The sequence below is a fragment of the Tauraco erythrolophus genome, chromosome 23, assembly GCF_009769465.1.
Source record: "Tauraco erythrolophus isolate bTauEry1 chromosome 23, bTauEry1.pri, whole genome shotgun sequence".
NCBI lineage: Eukaryota > Metazoa > Chordata > Aves > Musophagiformes > Musophagidae > Tauraco > Tauraco erythrolophus.
The window spans coordinates 1,636,901-1,653,755 of record NC_141487.1 but is presented as its reverse complement, the minus strand read 5'-3'; the positions used below and the strand labels follow the sequence as shown (position 1 = coordinate 1,653,755).

Genomic DNA, 16,855 nt, shown 5'->3' with positions numbered 1-16,855 from the left:
TTGAAAAAAAAAAAAAAAAAAAACCAAAACCCAGCGCTTCTCCCAGCACCTTTTCCGGCCAGCAAAGCACCAGCAGCTGCTTCAGCCTCAGTTTCCCTTCTTGCAGCGTTTCCCTCTCCGCAGCCGGCTCCTTGAAGGCAGTGATGGCAGAGCGAAGGCATGCCAGGAATCCAGCTCATCTCTCCCTCTCTGCTTTTCACATTTCTCACGGCTGACCCTGGAGGATGCCAAGGAAAGGCGTTTTCCAGCCCATTTCCCTTTTTACAGGCTCACTTTCCTCAATGCTGCACTGAAACCTTCAGCTCACAAACAAAGCCTGCAAAAAGGCCTTACTTATGAAGCAACGCTTTGACTACTGATTTAAAAATACTATGGCCGTGCCTTGTCAGCTCCTCTTTTAATTTAAAAGTGCTTTTTAAAAAAAAAAAAAAAAATCAGACAGTCCTTTGAGTTGCAAGAAAAATCACTTTTGGGTTTTTTAATGGGATGCACTGTTGTATTCCTGGGAGCAAACTGGGCTCGCAGCGGGGTACAGTATCAGATGACTTTGCTGGGAAAGCCTGGGGAAATTTTATCCCTGCGCCACACCCTGCCTGAAGTGAAGAAATATTTGCATTTGCTTCTCCTTGGAGGGCAGCCATGTCCCTCCCCGCTCTCCTTGGCCTGCCAAGAGGGATTGCAAGAAAAGACGGGCTTATTGCAGCAGCCGAGGGAAGGGCAGGGCCTGGCCGGTGCGATTCGGAAGCGTACGATCCTCTTTGCCCTTTCGCACCACCGCTGGAAGGAGACGGGAGAGACCTCCAGAGGGTTTTTATGCCTGGGTGGTCTTGGGGAGGGGTCTTTGCAAGGTTTTTGGGGAGCTCCCAGGGAAAAGCAGGAGCTTCATATTGCTTTGTTTTGTTTTTGCTAGCAGACCTGGGCGCTTGCAACGAGGTGAGGAGCCCAAGGACAGGCTGAGCCGTCGCAGCCGACACCGGCTTGCTCGGCAGCAGGATAGGACCCAGCTCCCGCAGCCTCACCATCGCGAAATCGCCTCCACGCGGCTTGGCCGGCGCTGGAAATTCCTCAAGATCCTCCCTGGGGTAAATGCAGAGGCCATGATTTTCAGGCTTAGCGACACTCCCTGGGCCTCAGCTTGTAACGCTTCTGCCCTTATGCAAGAAGAAAACGCCTTAAATCAGTCTTTTATCATCTTACCTCCATGTCCATCCATCCCTGTCCCTTGACATCCTCCGCTCCTGGAAAAATATACCAAATCTGACCACTCCTGTGTCCCTTCACCACGTTGCCAAACTCTCCAGCTGCACCTTGCTGTTCTCCTTGCCCTCCGGCATCTTCTCCAAGGCTTCATGTCGATAAAACCTTTCCCTGCCTGCTGCCGGCCAAAATCGCCGCAGTCCCGGTGCGAGCAGCCCATCCCGGCTCGCTCTACGGGGAAACACCCGACCCCTTCCCACCATTAGCTCTGCGGAGGGGTAGCATAGCTTGCTGAGCACCCAAGGGTGCTGCGCAGAGGGTTTAAACCAGCACGCAATGCAATAATGCATCCAAATGCCGCTCGGCGTCAGCATTTACTGTCTTCCCTGGAAACCTCACTTGGAAAAACACCCGGATTGCAAAAAAAACGGGCAATCCTTTGTTCTCTGGGGCTTCCTGTTCCCGCTCCCTTTGGCCACAGCCAAGCCTGCCCACGTTTTTTGACTTTTTTAGCATCATTTTAGTGCGTGGTTTTCCCCAGAGCCTGAGAGGCTTTGGAAAGCGAGAGCTGACTTCGAGCACGGGACTTCCTGGACGCGGGACACAGGGTCCCCACCCAGCCAGTCCCAAAGCCACCTACTTCCGTGACCGGGAAAGACCGCGGCTTTACATTAACCTCCTATTTATACATAAGTTCCTAGCGAGTTACGACCTGATGGACGAGCCGTAGACGCGTGTTAACGAGCGTTGAGTAACAGGCTTCAGAGATGGGGGGGAGTCGGCAGGAAATAGTTGCGGCATCGTTGTGATTAATCAACCAGCCCGCCGGACTCCAGTGCATACATTAACTATACGTTAACCCCTTCATTCATAAATACAGCACGCGCTGCCGAGACATTATACGTGACCTAAAAGCTGCTGGTTGGTTGGTTGGGGGTTTTGATTTTTTTTTTAGCAGCTCCCTTTTTGCCTCAGGAAAGCAGTAAACAGCGTCTCAGCTGCTCTTGCTATTTTCTTCTCTCGCTTTGTGGCTTTTTAGGCACTTTCGGTTAAAAAAGAAAACCCCCCTCTTTTTCCGGCTGGTTTGCAACGCCCTCGCAAACAAAACCGCTAAGCGCCGGCGACATCGGTTGCACAGACGTCGGACGTGCAGGGAAATGGTCTAATTTCTGCTGGTTTGGGGCTTGGGCTGAGAGCAATTCAAAAAGTTTCCAACGGCAGAGTGGTATTATCTTGGATAACGTGCAAAAACGGGACTGATGATCTTTCCCGGCACGTTGGCACTGTTGGATATAAGAGAGAGCGTCTAGCTGGAATTTTTCTGTCTGATGGAGGAATTTGTGCTCCGGCTGCCCTCTGCCGGCTCCGTGACTCGGTTGAGATGGAGTCCAACAAAAAAAAAAAAAAACACACCATCAAAACCAACAAAAAAACAACCCACCACCAAACACCCTTTCATCAACACCACGGCACATGGCAAAATCCCCAGTCCGGCCCCCAAAAAACGACCCTTCACTCTCCCTCGAGGTGACAGTGGCACCTGCCACATAGCTGCACCCCAAAATCAGCTGCATTAGCGCCCCGAGCGACCCTATTCTTGCCACGCTTATAAAATCTAAAAAGCGGCTTTTTTTTTTTTTGACCTTTCTTATTTTGAAATTTGCGTTTTATGGGTTTGGAATGCAAGGCGGATGAAAGAAACTCGGGGTTTTTAAACTCGGGGTTTTATTTAACTGCAAGTAACTAAATCAGTGCCCGCTCTCTGCGTCACCGCAGAGAGAAATATTTCAGTGAAACCCCAAGGAAGCTCGAGAAGAAAGAAAAAAACACCCAAGGAAACCAAACTGGCCTCGGAAAAAGAGTCTAAAAATAGAAAGAAGTGACTGAAACCTCAGCTCCTCCACCATTGCTCCTCTCCCAGCGCTCCTTATGTTCGTAACAAGCACAAGAGCCGGGCCGGGACGCTACATCCGTGCTTCTCCGCCTGGTTGGCCCAACGGGTCAGGGTCATGGATACGTTTCGGTGATGAGAACACTGGTCTTGGAGCAATTTCGGGGTGCAGCACGCACCCGGGACCGGCTGCGAGGTGCATCCCTGGTGGGTTCACCCCCCTCTTTTTGGTGTCAAGCACTGGAAGATGGAGTTTGAGCCGCGGGGTTTTAGCAGGACGACTCATTTCGCCGGTGGATGTGGCAGGACTTGCAGAGGAGGTGGTCGTCCAGGGGGTAGCACCCGTTCTCCGTTGGCTCCGGTGACAGGGGTGTCCCGCAGCTCTGGGGACGAGAAGGGAAAGGGAGGTACCATCTTTTAGGCCGTTGCAACCCATCTTTCCTGCAAAACCCACCCGCACTCGGAAAAAAACCAACAAGCTACATCAAAAGCCTGAAAAGCTGAAGCTCTCCTGGCCGAGCGCATCGTCCTTTTCACCCAATTTATTTATTTTCCCCCCTCCCTGTCGCTTGCGAGATAAACCGCTGCCTAAAAAATAAGCCCGTGGCTGTGCTTCGGAAAGGCTCGGAGCCAACCCCCTCGGCTTTCCGGGGCGCCCCCGGCTGCGTCGGGGCCGTACCTCGCAGCAGTAGCAGCTCTCGTGGAAACTGCGTCCCAGACACTCGATCTTGTAGGTGTCCTTGTCCTCCCGGGGGACGATGGGCTGCTGGCACGCACTGCAAACCACGGCGTATTTCCTGACGGGAGCAAACCGGGCCGGCGTCAGCCCTGTGGGGTGACGGGGGCTGAACCGAACCCCCCTCCTCCCCCACAAACTGAGGGATGCTCCCCTTTTTCCGTGCTCCCGACCTGTAAAAGTCAGCCACGCAGTACACCTCGTCCCGCTCGTCCACGGCAAAGCTCTCGGTGCCGATGGCCCGGCCGCAGGCGGTGCAGGAGAAGCAGCCGGGGTGGTAGCCCTTCCCCAGGGCACGGACGATGCGCTCCGCGATCAGCCCCCGGCACTTAGCGCATTTCTCCAGCGTTGCCTGGGGTTTTCGGGAAGAAGAGGGGACGTGCCGTGAGATGTCCTGCCACCCCTCCGGAGGCGCTGGCTGTCCCCGAGGCACGATGGGTACCTGGTAGCAGGCGTCGCACGTGGGGCACCCGTCTTTTTGGTAGTAGCGCTGGCCGGCCAGGAGCCGCTGGCACGTCCGGCAGGTGAAACAGTTGGCGTGGTACTGCTTCCGCATCGCCTCCACCGTCGGCTCCCGGGGTCCCACCGTTTTGTGGCAGAAGGCGCAGATGTCTGCAGGAAGAGAGGAGAGGAGGGTTGGTGCTGTGTGCCTCAGTTTCCCTGACCAGGGACAAGCCTTCACGACGCAGCTGCGCTTACCTCTGGAGCCATCCCTCTCCGGGTATCCATTTGCATCCTGCTGCTGCGGCTCGCCCGCTTGCTCCTGGCAAAATTTGGGCAGCCTCAATTCGGCAGGGAAGGCAGAAGGGACCTGGTGAGCGGTGGAAGCAAAGCCCCCGTTACCTTTATGTCCTTGCAGGTGGGGAAACTGAGGCAGCAGAGGGATCACACCCCATTGTCCTCACCTGAAGACTGGCGGGTGCCGCCAGGTCCAGTTGCTGCAGTGCCGGACCCAGCACCTCTGCCGACAAGGGCCGGGGCGCTTTGGAGAGGACGAGGACCGGCGGGGACGAAGGCACAGGGGCCGCCGGGAGGGATTCTGCAGTGAAACCAGACATGGCAGGTTGGGGTGGGGTGTGGGGGGGCAATAACGTCCAATAACGCCCCGTCGCACCCCGACAGCTTTGCCGCGGCACGCGCCGACCTGCCCCAAAAGCAAACGCCGTCCGCGCCGGCGGGGACAAACAGTGCCGATAAGCGCCCGGCGATGGAGAGCAAACACGGCCCTTCCCCAGCAGCCGGATCCATCCCAGGGTGGGTGCAGGGATTTGGGGAATAACCCCCCCAAAAAATCCCCACCCCACCTCCCCTCCTGCCTGCACACACATCCTTTAGCGAAGCATCTCCGCACCATCCTCGGCACCGTCATCATCCTCATGGCCCCCCTGCCCCGTGGACACCCCTCACCTCCGTTTGGCAACACCGGGAGCCGCGGCGGTGGGATCCGGGGGCGATGGGTGCCTGGGACCTCGGCACCGACCGGCTGCGCTTCCCTTTGGGTTTTCTCCTTGGTGGCCACGTCCCTCCGTGGCGGCACCAGGGTGATGAAGACGGACGAAACCATCCTCTTCTCCGCTTTCCCCGGCAGCATTGCCGGAGCCGTGGAAGAGCCAGACCTGGAGTCCAATTTTTGGGGGGGAAAAAGCAAGATAAAAGGGAGAGAAACTCGCGGGCGCACCGACAGCTCCCACAGCCGCGCCGCCCTTCGGCCTCAACCCGCCTCCCTCCTCACCCTTCCCGGAAAGGGAGAGGGAACGAGTGTCCTCGTCCCACATCACGGCAATAAACGGTCTCGTGCCTCGGCAGGACGCAGGGTAAAGGGTCCCGGCAAAGCCCCATCCCAAAATCTCCCATTTTTGTGCCTCTGTGGCCAAACCCCCCCTTTTTGAAAGCATTTTAGCGCCTTTTAGTTCCTTTTTGGAGGTGTTTCTCCGTCCCCTTCCTATTTCCCTGCTAATCGCTCCCAGCTCGGGGCACCGCCCCTTATTTTTGCAGACGGGGAAACTGAGGCACAATGCTTTGAAACGTTTCCCCCCCCCCCCCATCCCGAGCATCGCAGGCAGGATGCTCCCGACCCCGATGAACCCCGCTCGGGAAGGAAAAGGGCTGTTTATTCAGCTGCCCAACGGGAAAAGCAGCCGGAGCAAAGCTTCCCCTTCCCAAAGGGGATGGTTTGGGGAGGGGGGAGGGTGGAAAACCCTGAGGCTTTGGCCGGGACACGGCGCTGACGAAGCAGGATTCATCCCGGAGCCAAATCAGGGATGAAAAATACCTGTGTGACGAGTTGCCCGGTCTCATGCCCTGACATGGGGCAGTTCCGTTCCCCCCCCCAAAATCCCGCTCACGGGTGTTGGCGCATCCTTTTAGGAGGGGGAAAGCTTCGGGATGGGCACGTCGGTGACTTCAGCCTCTGACTCAAGCAGAGGAAAAGGATTAAAAAGGTAAAAAAAAAAAAAAAAGAAAAAATCCAAACCCCGAGCGGCTTCGCTCCCTCTTTCCCTCCCTCCCCACCGGCAAAACCCCAAACGGGCTCCGGCGCTGACGGCCTTTGCTTGGGCGCTCAGCTCTTTGCCCGCAGGAGCCGCCGTTTTCCTCCTCCTCCGGCCGAGCTGCAAAAAAGTAAGGGGGGGGGGACAAAAAAAAAGGAAAAAGAGTCATAATCATAAAAAAGCAACTCAAAAAAGACAAAAAAAAATCATCTCCGGGGCTAATGGGAACCATGTGCTCAGCGCATTCCTCTTTGTGCCGGGGCCGACGGGATCCCGGCGGCCCCGTTGTGGCACCCCCCTGCTTGAGGGGTGTGTTACTGGGGTGTCCCCCCCCACATTTTTTATAGTGTTTTTCCCCATCCCAATAGCTTCATCCCGTTTCGGGATGGCCATGTTGGGAACGGTCCACTTAGTTCCCCTGCAAGCATCACCCCAAAAATCTTTGGGGGTGGGAGCACAGGTGGGACCGACAGGGATGGAGACACCCCCAAAAATTGGGATGGAACGTGGCGCTCCTACAGCTGCCCCCCACCTCTGCCCCCTCCCATGGGACCTCTTGGAGAGCACTTTGGGAATGCCCAAGGGACGAGGTGGGGGTACGCAGCCCGTGGTGCCCCCTTGCTATCCCCTTGTCCCTTACAGGGGGGGTGGCCTCACAGCCCCCCCCACAATCCCCTGTCCCCCCTTGCAGACCCCCGTAGCCCCCCCCGTCCCTGGGGGTGTCCTGTCCCCACTGTGGTGGCCCCACCGTGTCCCCTCACCCTTCCTGGGACCCCCCAGTCCCCTACCTGGGGGTGTCCTCAATCCCATATCGGGGGGTGTCCCCTGTCCCCTACCTGGGGGGTGGCTCTTGGTCCAAAACTGCTCCGCAGTCCTTATCCCATGACTTGGGGGGGTCCCATGTCCCATTTCGGGGTGTCCCCTGCTCGGGGGTGTCCCCAATCCCAGAACTGGGGTGGCCCCTACCTGGGGGTGACCCCTGGCCCCTTCCTGGGGAGGGTCCTACCTTGGAGGGGGGGGATGTCCCCTACACAGAGGGGGGTCCCTTGCCCGGAGGTGGCCCTGCAGCCCCGCCTGCCCCTCGGCGGGGGGGTCCCCGTCCCTGTCCCCTACCTGGGCAGCCGGTGCGGGTCCCTCCGTGCGCTCCGCGGGTGCGTCCTGCCCGGCCCAGGGATGGGGGGGGAACGAGGAGGCAGAGCCAGCCGGCATCACCGCCCCTTCCTCCTCCTCCTCCCTTCCTTCCTCCTCCCCCCTGCCCGCCCCAGGCAGAAGGATGGGGGGGCACATGTCCTTCGGGGTGCCCCATAGATCCTTGGGGTGCCCCATGCCCCCAACACCCCCGGGGTGCCCCCTGTACCACCTCATGCCTCCCCCTCCCCCCCCCGGATGCCTGTGTGCCCCTGTACAGCCTCAGGTGCCCCCTAAACCCCCATGCAGTCCTAGGGTGCTCTATATACCCCCAGGATGCCCCATATACCCCTATACAGCCCCAGCCCCCCCCGTGCCCTCATATACCCCCCAGGATGCCCCTTATACCCCTATACAGCCCCAGCCCCTCTATGCTCCTATATATCCCCCCAGGATGCCCATACACCCCCCAAATGCCCCATACTGCCTCTATACCCACCCAGAACACCCACGTGCCCCCATCAGCCCCATACCACCCCAGGATGCCCCATATAGCCCTATACGGCCCCAGTGCCCCCCCTCCCTATATACCCTCCCAGGATGCCCCATACAGCTCCATACACCCCCAAAATGCTGTCATACTGCCCCAGGACACCCATGTGCCCCCCATACCACCCCAGCCCCTCTCCTCTTTTTCCTCCCAGGCCTGGGGGGTTCTCGCCCAGGCAAGCAGCCAACACCGGGACCTCCCTCCCCAAATTACACCCCACCCGTTGCCCCACGGCACAGCCAGCTGCCGCCAGGTGGGGAAACTGAGGCACAGCGGCACCTCTCAGCCAGAGGCTCACTCCTCCCTCTCCGTGCCTCAGTTTCCCTTCCTAAGGAGGAAACACACCTCCCACTTCCTCCAAAAAGCTGCACCCCGACCTCTCTGGCACAACAGGACCCCCGACCCGCTCTGCCTATGGATTTTGCTGGAAAAAATTTTATTTTCTGAGATTTATAAGCCCTCGCAGGCCCCTGTGCCCCCCCAAAAAAAGCAGGGGCCACCTGAGTGTCCCCTCAACCTCCCCCACCCCGTGGGATGAGGTCGAGCATCTTCCAGGAGCCCGTTTTCCTTTGTCCCCATGGGGGATCCGCAGCGGGGAGGATTCAGGGAGGGGGGGTGCCCACATTTCGGGGAGCCAGACAAAGCCACCCTGAGTTTCCAATGCCTGGTGACACCCCCAGCAGCTTATCGAGAGGCCTCCTCCGATCCCAGTCCCGATCTCAACCGCGACGGTCGGACCGAATCCTACGGGAGATGGAAGGAGAGAAGCAGAAAGGCCCCTCACCGTGGCCTCGGGGCTGCCGCCCCACCTCCTTCAGCCCGGCGTCGTGGCGGGGGGCTGACACCCCCCCGAACACATCTCACCTGCTGCTGGCACGCCTCCAGCATGGCTCTGGCATGGAGAAGGCACCAGAACTCTCCCAGGAACGAGATGAAGACGTGGAGGACGTCACTCCAGCGGCCGACGGTGAGGAGGAGGATGAAGAGGCCGCCCAGTCGCACCAGTGCCGTCTGGTAAACCGCCCGTCCGCCCGCGCTTGCCCGTGGCTCCTCTGCGAGGATGCGGCGTCGGGGTGCTCACCGCAGGAGGACCCACTGTGCGGGTCCCCCCCACCCAGGGATGCTACAGGGTGCCTTGGCATATAGCACCAGGATGCCCCATATATACCCTATACAGCCCCGGGTGGCCCCCGCGTGCCCCTATATACCCCCAGGATGTCCCATACTCACCCAGGATGCCCCATATACCCCCTATACGGCTCTAGACAGCCCCCTGTGCCCCCCTACACAGCCTCAGAATGGCCCATACTGCTCCATACACCCCCAGGATGCCCCATATACACCCTACACAGCCCCACGTGGCCCCCACATACCCTCTATACAGCCCCAAGATGCTCCATACTGCCACATACACCCCCAGGATGCCCTATGTGACTCCCTACACAACCCCAGGATGTCCCATACTGCACCATATACCCCCAGGATGCCCCATATATACCCCATACAGGCCCAGGATACCCCATATACCCCCAGGACACCCCATATATACCCTATACACCCCCAGGATGCCCTATGTGACTCCCTACACAGCCCCAGGATGTCCCATACTGCACCATATACCCCCAGGATAGCCTATACACCCCCTATACAGACCCAGGTAGCCCCAGGATGCCCAATATACCCCCTATACAGCCTCAGGACGGCCCCCTGTGCCCCCAGAGACCCCCAGGATGCCCCATATATACCTGAAACAGCTCCAGGCTGTCTCCTGCGCCTCCATACAGCCCCAGGATGTGCCATGTACCCTCTATGCAGCCCCAGGTGGCCCCCATATATACCCTAAACAGCCCCAGGTGGTCCCCATATACCCCCCAGAATGCCTCATATATACCCTAAACAGCGCCAGGTGGTCCCCATATACCCCCTATGCAGTCCCAGGATGCCCCATACACCCCCAGGACGCCCCATATATATCCTATACAGGCCCAGGATACTCCATACTGCCCCATATACCTCCAGGATATCCCACGTGCCCCATATATACACCCTAGGTTACCAAATATACCCTCTATACAGCCCTAGGATGGTCCTCTGTGTCCCCATATACCCCCAGGATGCCCATATATACTCTAAACAGCTCCAGGTTGCCCCCTGTACAGCCCCAGGATGCACCATATATACCCTCAAGACCTCCAAGTGGCCCACATATACACCCTATACAGGCTCAGGATGCCCCGTACTGCCCCATATACCCCCAGGATGCCCCATATACACCCTATACAGCCCCAGGATGCCCCATACACCCCCAGGATGCCCCACATATACCCTATACAGCCCCAGGATGCCCCATACTGGGCCATACTCCCCTAAGCTCCCCCAAAACCCACCCCCATAACTGGGAGGGGGTCTCAGCCCCCTTCTCACCTTGCATGTAGACGACCAGCAGCGCGTAGCAGATGGTGAGCGGCGTCCAGAAGCGGGCAGCCTCGGCCACCGAGAGGAAATCCCGGTTGACCAGCGCCACAGCGGCCAGGTCGGCCACGGCAAAGGTGACGCTCAAAGCGTTCCGAAGCAGCCGGGGGATACCGTGACCGGAGGCGAGGAGGAGGATGCAGACGCCGCAGTAACGCGCTTGGCTGTGCAGCTCGTAGAGGGTGCAGACGTGACGAGCCAGACGCTGGGCGTAGGTGGCCAACAGCCCCGCCAGCCCCGCCGCCAGCGCCAGGTTGCAGGTCCGGTGGGGAGCCCCTTCCAGCAGGAAGCTGAGGCCGCAGGACACGCCGCAACCCAGCGAGTACTGGCACTGCAGGTAGAGCTGGCAGCTGCGGGCACCCTGCGAGAGCGGGATGGCACCGTCAGCTGCTGCCGAGGTCGCAAAGCGGCGAGGGGACCGTGCGGCTGCAAGGCAACGCGTGGCCTCCTCCCCGCTGCGCCCCGCGAGCGGCAAGGAGCTGCGAAGGCGTGCATGGTGATGCATGGTTTTCTCCATGCTGCACCCCGCACAGGTGTTGCGAGCAGCAAGGTGGTGCAAAGGAGTGCATGTGTGCAAAGCGATGCGTGGTTTTCTCTATGCTGCACCCTGCGCAGGAACTGCAAGCAGCAAAGAGCTGTGAAAGTGTGCATGTGTGCAAAGCAATGCATGGCTTTCACCACGCTGCACCCCACACAGATGTTGCAAGCAGCAAAGGTGTGCATGCGTGCAAAGCAATGCATGGTTTTCTCCATGCTGCACCCCGCGCAGGTGTTGCAGGCAGCAAGGAGCAGCAAAGGCGTGCATGTATGCAAAGCGATGCATGGTTCTTACCATGCTGCACCTCGCACAGGCGTTGCAAGCAGCAAAAGCTTGCATGTGTGCAAAGCGATGCGTGGTTTTCTCCATGCTGCAACCCCCTGTAACCTCACAGGCGTTGCAAGCAGCCAGGAGCTGCAAAGGCATGCATGCGTGCAAAGCAGCACATTTTTTTCTCCGTGCTGCAGCCCCCTGTAACCCCACGGGTGTTGCAAAGCAGCAAGCGGACGCGCAGCCGCAAAGCGATGCACGGTCTCCTCCACGCCGCAGCCCCCGCGGTTGCTGCCAAGCTGCAAGGTGACGCGCGGCTGCAAAGCGAAGCGACCCCCTCGCAAACCCGCAAGGGACGTGGTTTCCCGGCTCCCTCCGCGCCGCCGCCCGGCTGTGCCTCAGTTTCCCCTCCCAGGTCCCGCCTCACCTTGCCGAGCGAGAGGGCGGTGGAGACGGCGCGCAGGGAGAACTCCAGCACCACCAGCGCTGCCACGCGGGAGCCCACCAGCGCCAGCACGACCGTCAGCACCGCTGCGTGCAGCGGCTCCAGCACCCGCCACTGCGCCCAGATGGCCTCCTTCTCCGCCTGCCTCTCCGGGTCGCTGGGAACGACGAAGACGGGGGAACGCTGAACCCCGGTGAGATGCCCTCCTCTTCCTCCACCACCCCAAAAAAAGGGCAATGGCCTCGGAGACCTCCCCTGCGCTTTGCAGCGGGGAGACCAGGATGCAGCCCCTGCGCTGCACCCATGGGTGCTGAGAGCCACCCCCTCCGTCACAGATCCCGAAACAAATCTCCCGAGGAGGAGGAGAAGGAGGAGGAAGAAGGGCTGGTGCTTACTTCAGGCATTGGATGTAGAGATAAACCTTCAAGAGGCTGCGGAGCACCGAGACGGCGCAGGCGCCCACCAACCCTGCGGGGGGAAGAAGGCAGCGGCGGGTGACCGGGGCGTCCCCCCACCCAGCCCGGGGCCATCCCCACGCACCCCCCAAGACTCTCACCTTGCAGGAGGGCATCCAGCAGCACCCAGCCCCATGCCAGCCCGGGCCACGCCGGCAGCCAAGACCCCAGAGAGAACATTTTGGGTGGAGAGGAACCACCACGGCGTGGCCAGGCCCCGGCTCTGGCTCCAAGGTCCGCGGGGTGGTGGCTGGGAGCGGCCCCGCACCGGCTGGTAAATCATTACTGGGGCAAACGAGGGCAACTGGAGCCCTGGCCGGAGCTGCTGAGCCCCAGCTGCCCCTTGGAAAGTGAAAACGAGGGATGCAGTGATGGGACACACATGGGGCTGGGGGACCACCACCATCTTTAAGCCCCATCCTGCTCCGGCATCGCCCTTATTGTCTCCATCCCGCTGCGTCGCAGGTCTTGATACTCCCCCCAGCCCCGTTCCCCTCTTTGTGCCGCCCCAAAGACCCCGAAACGACGCCAAAACTAATAAAAAACCCCAAACCCTTTTATTAACAGCCTCAGCGGGGCTGGGAGCGCGTCCTACGGCCCCGGCGGCTGCCGGTGCTGCACCATCTTCCTGAGCTCGTCCCAAAAGAAGAGGCTGAGGACAGTGTGGGGGCCGAGGCGGAGGTAGACGGCGCCGATGCCCTTGTAGAGCCCCAGCAGCCCCTCTTTGCTGGAGATCTGCAGGACGCAATCCAAAAAACCCCGGTAGAGCTTGCCCTGGGGGAGAGAGGAGGTGGCTGCAGATGCCGGATGCGATCCCGGGAAAAGCCATGCGTCCCCCGCCGTCACCGCCACCGTTTGCCGAACGGCCTTACCGCGCCGTCGGCGTCCACCGGCTGGTTGTAGAGCCGGGTGCTGATCACGTCGAAGGGCGTCATCGTCACCGCCACGGCCACACCGCTCACCATGCCCCCCGCCAGCACCGCCGCCCAGCTGCCCTCTCCGAACCACTGCGGGAAGCGCCGGGCATCAGCTCTTCCCCCCCAAAAAATGGGGAAGGGGGTACGTAGCGGCGGCGGGGGCTGGATCCGGTGCGTGCCCCCCCCTCACCTGGCGCTCGCAGACCCAATCCTTGGCAGAGGTGAAGGTGGCGAGTTGCGCGGCCGAGCCCACCGCCACGCGGGGCATGGCGCCCGTCACCCCCCGCCACAGCCCCGTCACCCCGTGCTGCTTGTAGATGCTCTCAAAAGCCCCGGAGATGCTCTGGGGAAGAGAGGAAATTTGGGGAAAACCAGGAACGGTGCAGCCCAACCCCGGCAAAATTCCCCACCACGGCAAAATTGCCCACCCCGGTGATCAAAACCCCGTTTGCTCGTTGGTGGCACGAAGCCACGGCGGCTCTGGCCGGGTGACACCAATCTCAAGGGGTGTCCGGATTTGGTGTCACGGCTCCGTGGCCCGGTCACCCCCTCCTCATCCTCGCGCCGCTATTTATAGCATCTATACGGGGGGGTGGGGGGGGGTGGACTGAGCCGCCAAAGAGCAGCTTTAAATACCCAGTGGCCAAAATCGCCGTGTCCTCGCTGGGTACCGGCACGTGGATGGCCATGGTGCCACCGAATCGTGCCCATCTGCCCCCCACCATGCCCACCCCATCCCTGCTCACCTCATGGTTGTGCTGGTGGCCCACAGCCATGGACGCCAGTGTCTGGGCTTGGAGATGGGTCTTGACCTGGGATGGGGGGGGGACACAACACCAGGTGACAAATCCCCTCCCCAAATCCCCCCCAATCTCTTCTTTGGGGGGTTCTGAGCCCCTCGGGCAGATGTGGGGTGCCCAGATGTTGCCAAGCAGTGCCTCCAGACTTTGAAACTCTTTTTTTTTGCACCCCCCCGTCTCGCCCTGGAGCCAAGGGCTACCAAACACCCCCTGCACCCCCCCATTTGAGCTCTGCACCCCCAAACCAAGGGAGACCCCCAAAAAGGAGGAAAACCACTCCAATTTCCTTACGAGGGCCTTTTCCCCTCAGGTTTCTGGGAAGGGGGGGCGGGATTCGGGGGAGAAAAGGGGTTGGGGGTGTTGGGAAAGAGCGTGCACAAAGCAGCCTCCCTTTTTTTTGGGGGGGGGGGGGGCTGTGAAGCAAAGCAAAGCAGAGGATGCACCGAGCGACGCAGCCCCGCTCCCTCTGGCCAACGCTTTTTTTTTGGGGGGGGGGGGCGTGTCCCCGAAATACCTCTCTGCCCCACTCGCCCCTCACCCCAAATCCCCCATCCCAATGCCGCGGGGGGGCAGAGCAGCACTCACCAGGTACGCGGGGCTGCCCACGAAGGCTCCCACCGCCCCGGCCACGGCACCGGCGGCCACGATCCCGCCGGGATGGCGGGTCCAGCCGGCGCGCTCGGCGCTGGAGAAGCAGTAGAAGCGGACGCCGTTCATCAGGCCCTGGTAGAGCAGCCCGGCCCCCAGCCCCTTCTGCAGCCCCCGCAGCCCGTCGGCGCGGCACACGGCCCCCAGCGCCCGCAGCACCCCCCGGTAGGGCCGGGGGTACGTGCCGGGGGGCTGCAACTCGCCCTGGAGCTGCAGCCGCGTCTTGACCACTTCCAAAGGGTTGGTGAGGACGCAGGCCAGGCACCCGGCCGTCGCCCCCAGCACCAAATCCGTGAGCGGCGGGACCCCCCCGGCCCGGGTACCCCGTGCCGTACTTTGGGGGGGGTACGGGAATTCATGCAGGGGGGCGGAGGGGGAGCCGGGGAAGGGGGTGAGGGTCCCGGCACCCGCCGCCATGCAGCACCTGCCTGCGGGGATGGCCCCGAGCTCCACTTCCCCCCCCCCCCGCCCCCGGCTTTCCCCCCAAAAAATAAAAAATACCGCAGGGTAAAAAAAAAAACACGGGGGGAGCGAACGGCGCCTTGTGCGAACCAACCCCCCCCCCCCTCCCGCAACACAAATCAACCCCCGCCAGTTTGGGGAAGGGATGTGGGGCAAAGGTCAGGCCTGGGGGGGTGCGTGTGTGTGTCCCCCCCCCCCGCCCGGCACTGACGCACGGCTGGCAGCCAAATCCCGGCCCGGCGTGCCCGGCTCACGTGACTCGGCGGTGCCCCGGCGCAAATAGGGAAAAAAAAAAAAAAAAAAAAAGCTGTTTCTGCCCCCAAAAAAAAAAGGAGCGATAGATGGAAATAAAAGGCGGGGGGGGCGGTTTCGGGGTGCCATCTGTGCCCCCCCAGCGGATGAATCGCGGGAGGGATGAGCACTGGGCAGCTCGTTGCGCTTGTGGCTGGGTTCGGGGGGGGGGGGTTGTGTCTCACCCCCCTGTCCCTGTGCCACCACCCCCGCTCGGGGGCACCCAAATGCTTTGGAATCGGGAGTTTTCCAGGCCAAAAAGCTGCGGGGGAGGGGGAGGGGGTCGCTGTTCCCCCCACCTCCATGGGTTCCTATTTTTAGGGCTCTGCGGTGACTCCCGCGGCACATGGCACAGCCCTGGCTGCACCAGTTTGGTGGTTACTGGGGGGGGGGGGAGGGGGAACCCCCAAAGTCCTTACCCCCCCCCCTCAAAGTCTCCCCCATTCCTGATATTCCCCCAAAATCCCCCACTTTGATCCCAAAAGGCGACAGAGGGTTAATGGGGAAGGTGGGGTGATGCTGGGGGCTGGTCCTGGGGCTGTTTATTCCTTGTCTAGACTGGGAGTATCTCCTGGATCCAGGGGTAAACAGGGATAATTCCTGGGTGAAGCCATGAATGCGCCGCAGGGTTAATGCCACTGGGGTCCAGTGAGGAACCAGGGGTGCACGTCCTCCCCTTCCTCTCTTCTCCTCCTCCTCCTCCTCCTCTCCAGCCTAAATATCTCCTTCTCCCTGTCCCAAAGTGAAGCCATGGCTCCAAAATCCCGGAGTGGGGAAGAGGAACGGCGGCTTTCCCGTCCAGGAATTCGTCGCAGGGCCCAATCCAAGTTACCAACCAATATTTATTTGGGGAGGGGGGAAAGAAGCAGATGTATATACATACACATCCAGTACCGCACGTTTCCTCCCAGAAAAAGGCCCCGTGAACATATTCCCATGTGAGGAGGTCTCCGGATTCTTCGTAGTATTATTATTATTATTATTACTATTATTTAAAAGCTGGGGCTGGGGCCCTAAGGGCTCGCTGGAGAGGGCACGTGGCAACAGCTCCTCACCAGCCCGGCACGTGGCGAGCTGAGAAGATGGCGCCGCGTTTGGTGGCAGCCGTGTGACAACGTCCTTTAGGACACCCGAAGAACACGGGACTCGGTCTCTTCTCTCCTCCGGCACACGGGGCCAACGTCCAAACCTCCAACCGGCTTCTGAGAGCTCCTAAAAGCGCGCCGGGACACTCAAGGCCAAATTTTTTTTGGCCCAGCTCCTCCTTCTTTACCCTCAAAATCTCATCGCCAGGTTGGTGGGTGGTTTTGCCGTGTCCGGGGCGAGATCTCCCAGCGCTGGGAGAAGGTGGCGAAGCAGCGGCGTACTGGGTGATTGTGTCAGCGAGGAGAAAACATGCACGGGCGCGATTCCGTGGGCCCGTCTCGCCGCCTCCGCGCCCCGACCCTGTTCGAAAATGAACAAGTCCTCGGTCCCGCTCCCCACCGCCACGGGGGGGATGCTCGTCCCCAGCCCACCCCGCTCCCACCCTCTCCCTCACAACTGGTGGGATATTATTCCGTGAAA

At 60.4% G+C, this 16,855-nt stretch overlaps 3 protein-coding genes across 4 annotated transcripts; all 3 read right to left on the bottom strand.

Moving 5' to 3' along the window:
- Positions 1–3,357: 3,357 nt before the first annotated feature.
- Positions 3,358–6,122, bottom strand: FBLIM1 (filamin binding LIM protein 1). Of its 2 annotated transcripts, none has more exons than XM_086625680.1 (8): positions 6,097–6,122; positions 5,232–5,440; positions 4,730–4,863; positions 4,524–4,635; positions 4,267–4,436; positions 3,965–4,176; positions 3,768–3,933; positions 3,358–3,471 (listed from the first exon to the last, which is right to left on the bottom strand). In XM_086625680.1, the coding sequence occupies exons 1-8, from the start codon at positions 6,120–6,122 to the stop codon at positions 3,358–3,360; spliced, it is 1,143 nt and encodes a 380-aa protein (XP_086481806.1). The 2 variants fall into 2 exon arrangements, with proteins under 2 accessions (XP_086481806.1, XP_086481808.1); XM_086625682.1 differs by having other exon boundaries at positions 3,768–3,885; positions 3,998–4,176.
- A 2,553-nt stretch (positions 6,123–8,675) lies between these two features.
- On the bottom strand, positions 8,676–12,351 carry TMEM82 (transmembrane protein 82). Its single transcript, XM_086625497.1, has 6 exons — positions 12,273–12,351; positions 12,112–12,184; positions 11,699–11,873; positions 10,416–10,824; positions 8,856–9,043; positions 8,676–8,735 (listed from the first exon to the last, which is right to left on the bottom strand). The coding sequence occupies exons 1-6, from the start codon at positions 12,349–12,351 to the stop codon at positions 8,676–8,678; spliced, it is 984 nt and encodes a 327-aa protein (XP_086481623.1).
- Positions 12,352–12,762: 411 nt separating this feature from the next.
- On the bottom strand, positions 12,763–14,953 carry SLC25A34 (solute carrier family 25 member 34). Its single transcript, XM_086625683.1, has 5 exons — positions 14,474–14,953; positions 13,835–13,900; positions 13,279–13,431; positions 13,044–13,178; positions 12,763–12,945 (listed from the first exon to the last, which is right to left on the bottom strand). The coding sequence occupies exons 1-5, from the start codon at positions 14,951–14,953 to the stop codon at positions 12,763–12,765; spliced, it is 1,017 nt and encodes a 338-aa protein (XP_086481809.1).
- Between the last annotated feature and the right edge of the window lie 1,902 nt (positions 14,954–16,855).

Bases quoted from the DNA above. Each gene is read 5' to 3' on its own strand.
- FBLIM1 (XM_086625680.1), bottom strand. From the start codon at position 6,122: ATGAGACCGGGCAACTCGTCACACAG. The intron at 4,636-4,729 runs GTGAGGACAATG...ACCGCTCACCAG, and splicing joins CGGCACCCGCCAGTCTTCAG to GTCCCTTCTGCCTTCCCTGC. The intron at 3,472-3,767 runs GTACGGCCCCGA...TCTCGTCCCCAG, and splicing joins AGAGCTGCTACTGCTGCGAG to AGCTGCGGGACACCCCTGTC.
- SLC25A34 (XM_086625683.1), bottom strand. From the start codon at position 14,953: ATGGCGGCGGGTGCCGGGACCCTCACCCCCTTCCCCGGCTCCCCCTCC. The intron at 13,432-13,834 runs GTGAGCAGGGAT...TCTCTTCCCCAG, and splicing joins GCCACCAGCACAACCATGAG to AGCATCTCCGGGGCTTTTGA. The intron at 12,946-13,043 runs GTAAGGCCGTTC...TCTCTCCCCCAG, and splicing joins CGGTGGACGCCGACGGCGCG to GGCAAGCTCTACCGGGGTTT.
- TMEM82 (XM_086625497.1), bottom strand. From the start codon at position 12,351: ATGTTCTCTCTGGGGTCTTGGCTGCCGGCGTGGCCCGGGCTGGCATGG. The intron at 10,825-11,698 runs GTGAGGCGGGAC...CCGCTCTCGCAG, and splicing joins CCGCCCTCTCGCTCGGCAAG to GGTGCCCGCAGCTGCCAGCT. The intron at 9,044-10,415 runs GTGAGAAGGGGG...GCATCCTCGCAG, and splicing joins GCTGGTCGTCTACATGCAAG to AGGAGCCACGGGCAAGCGCG.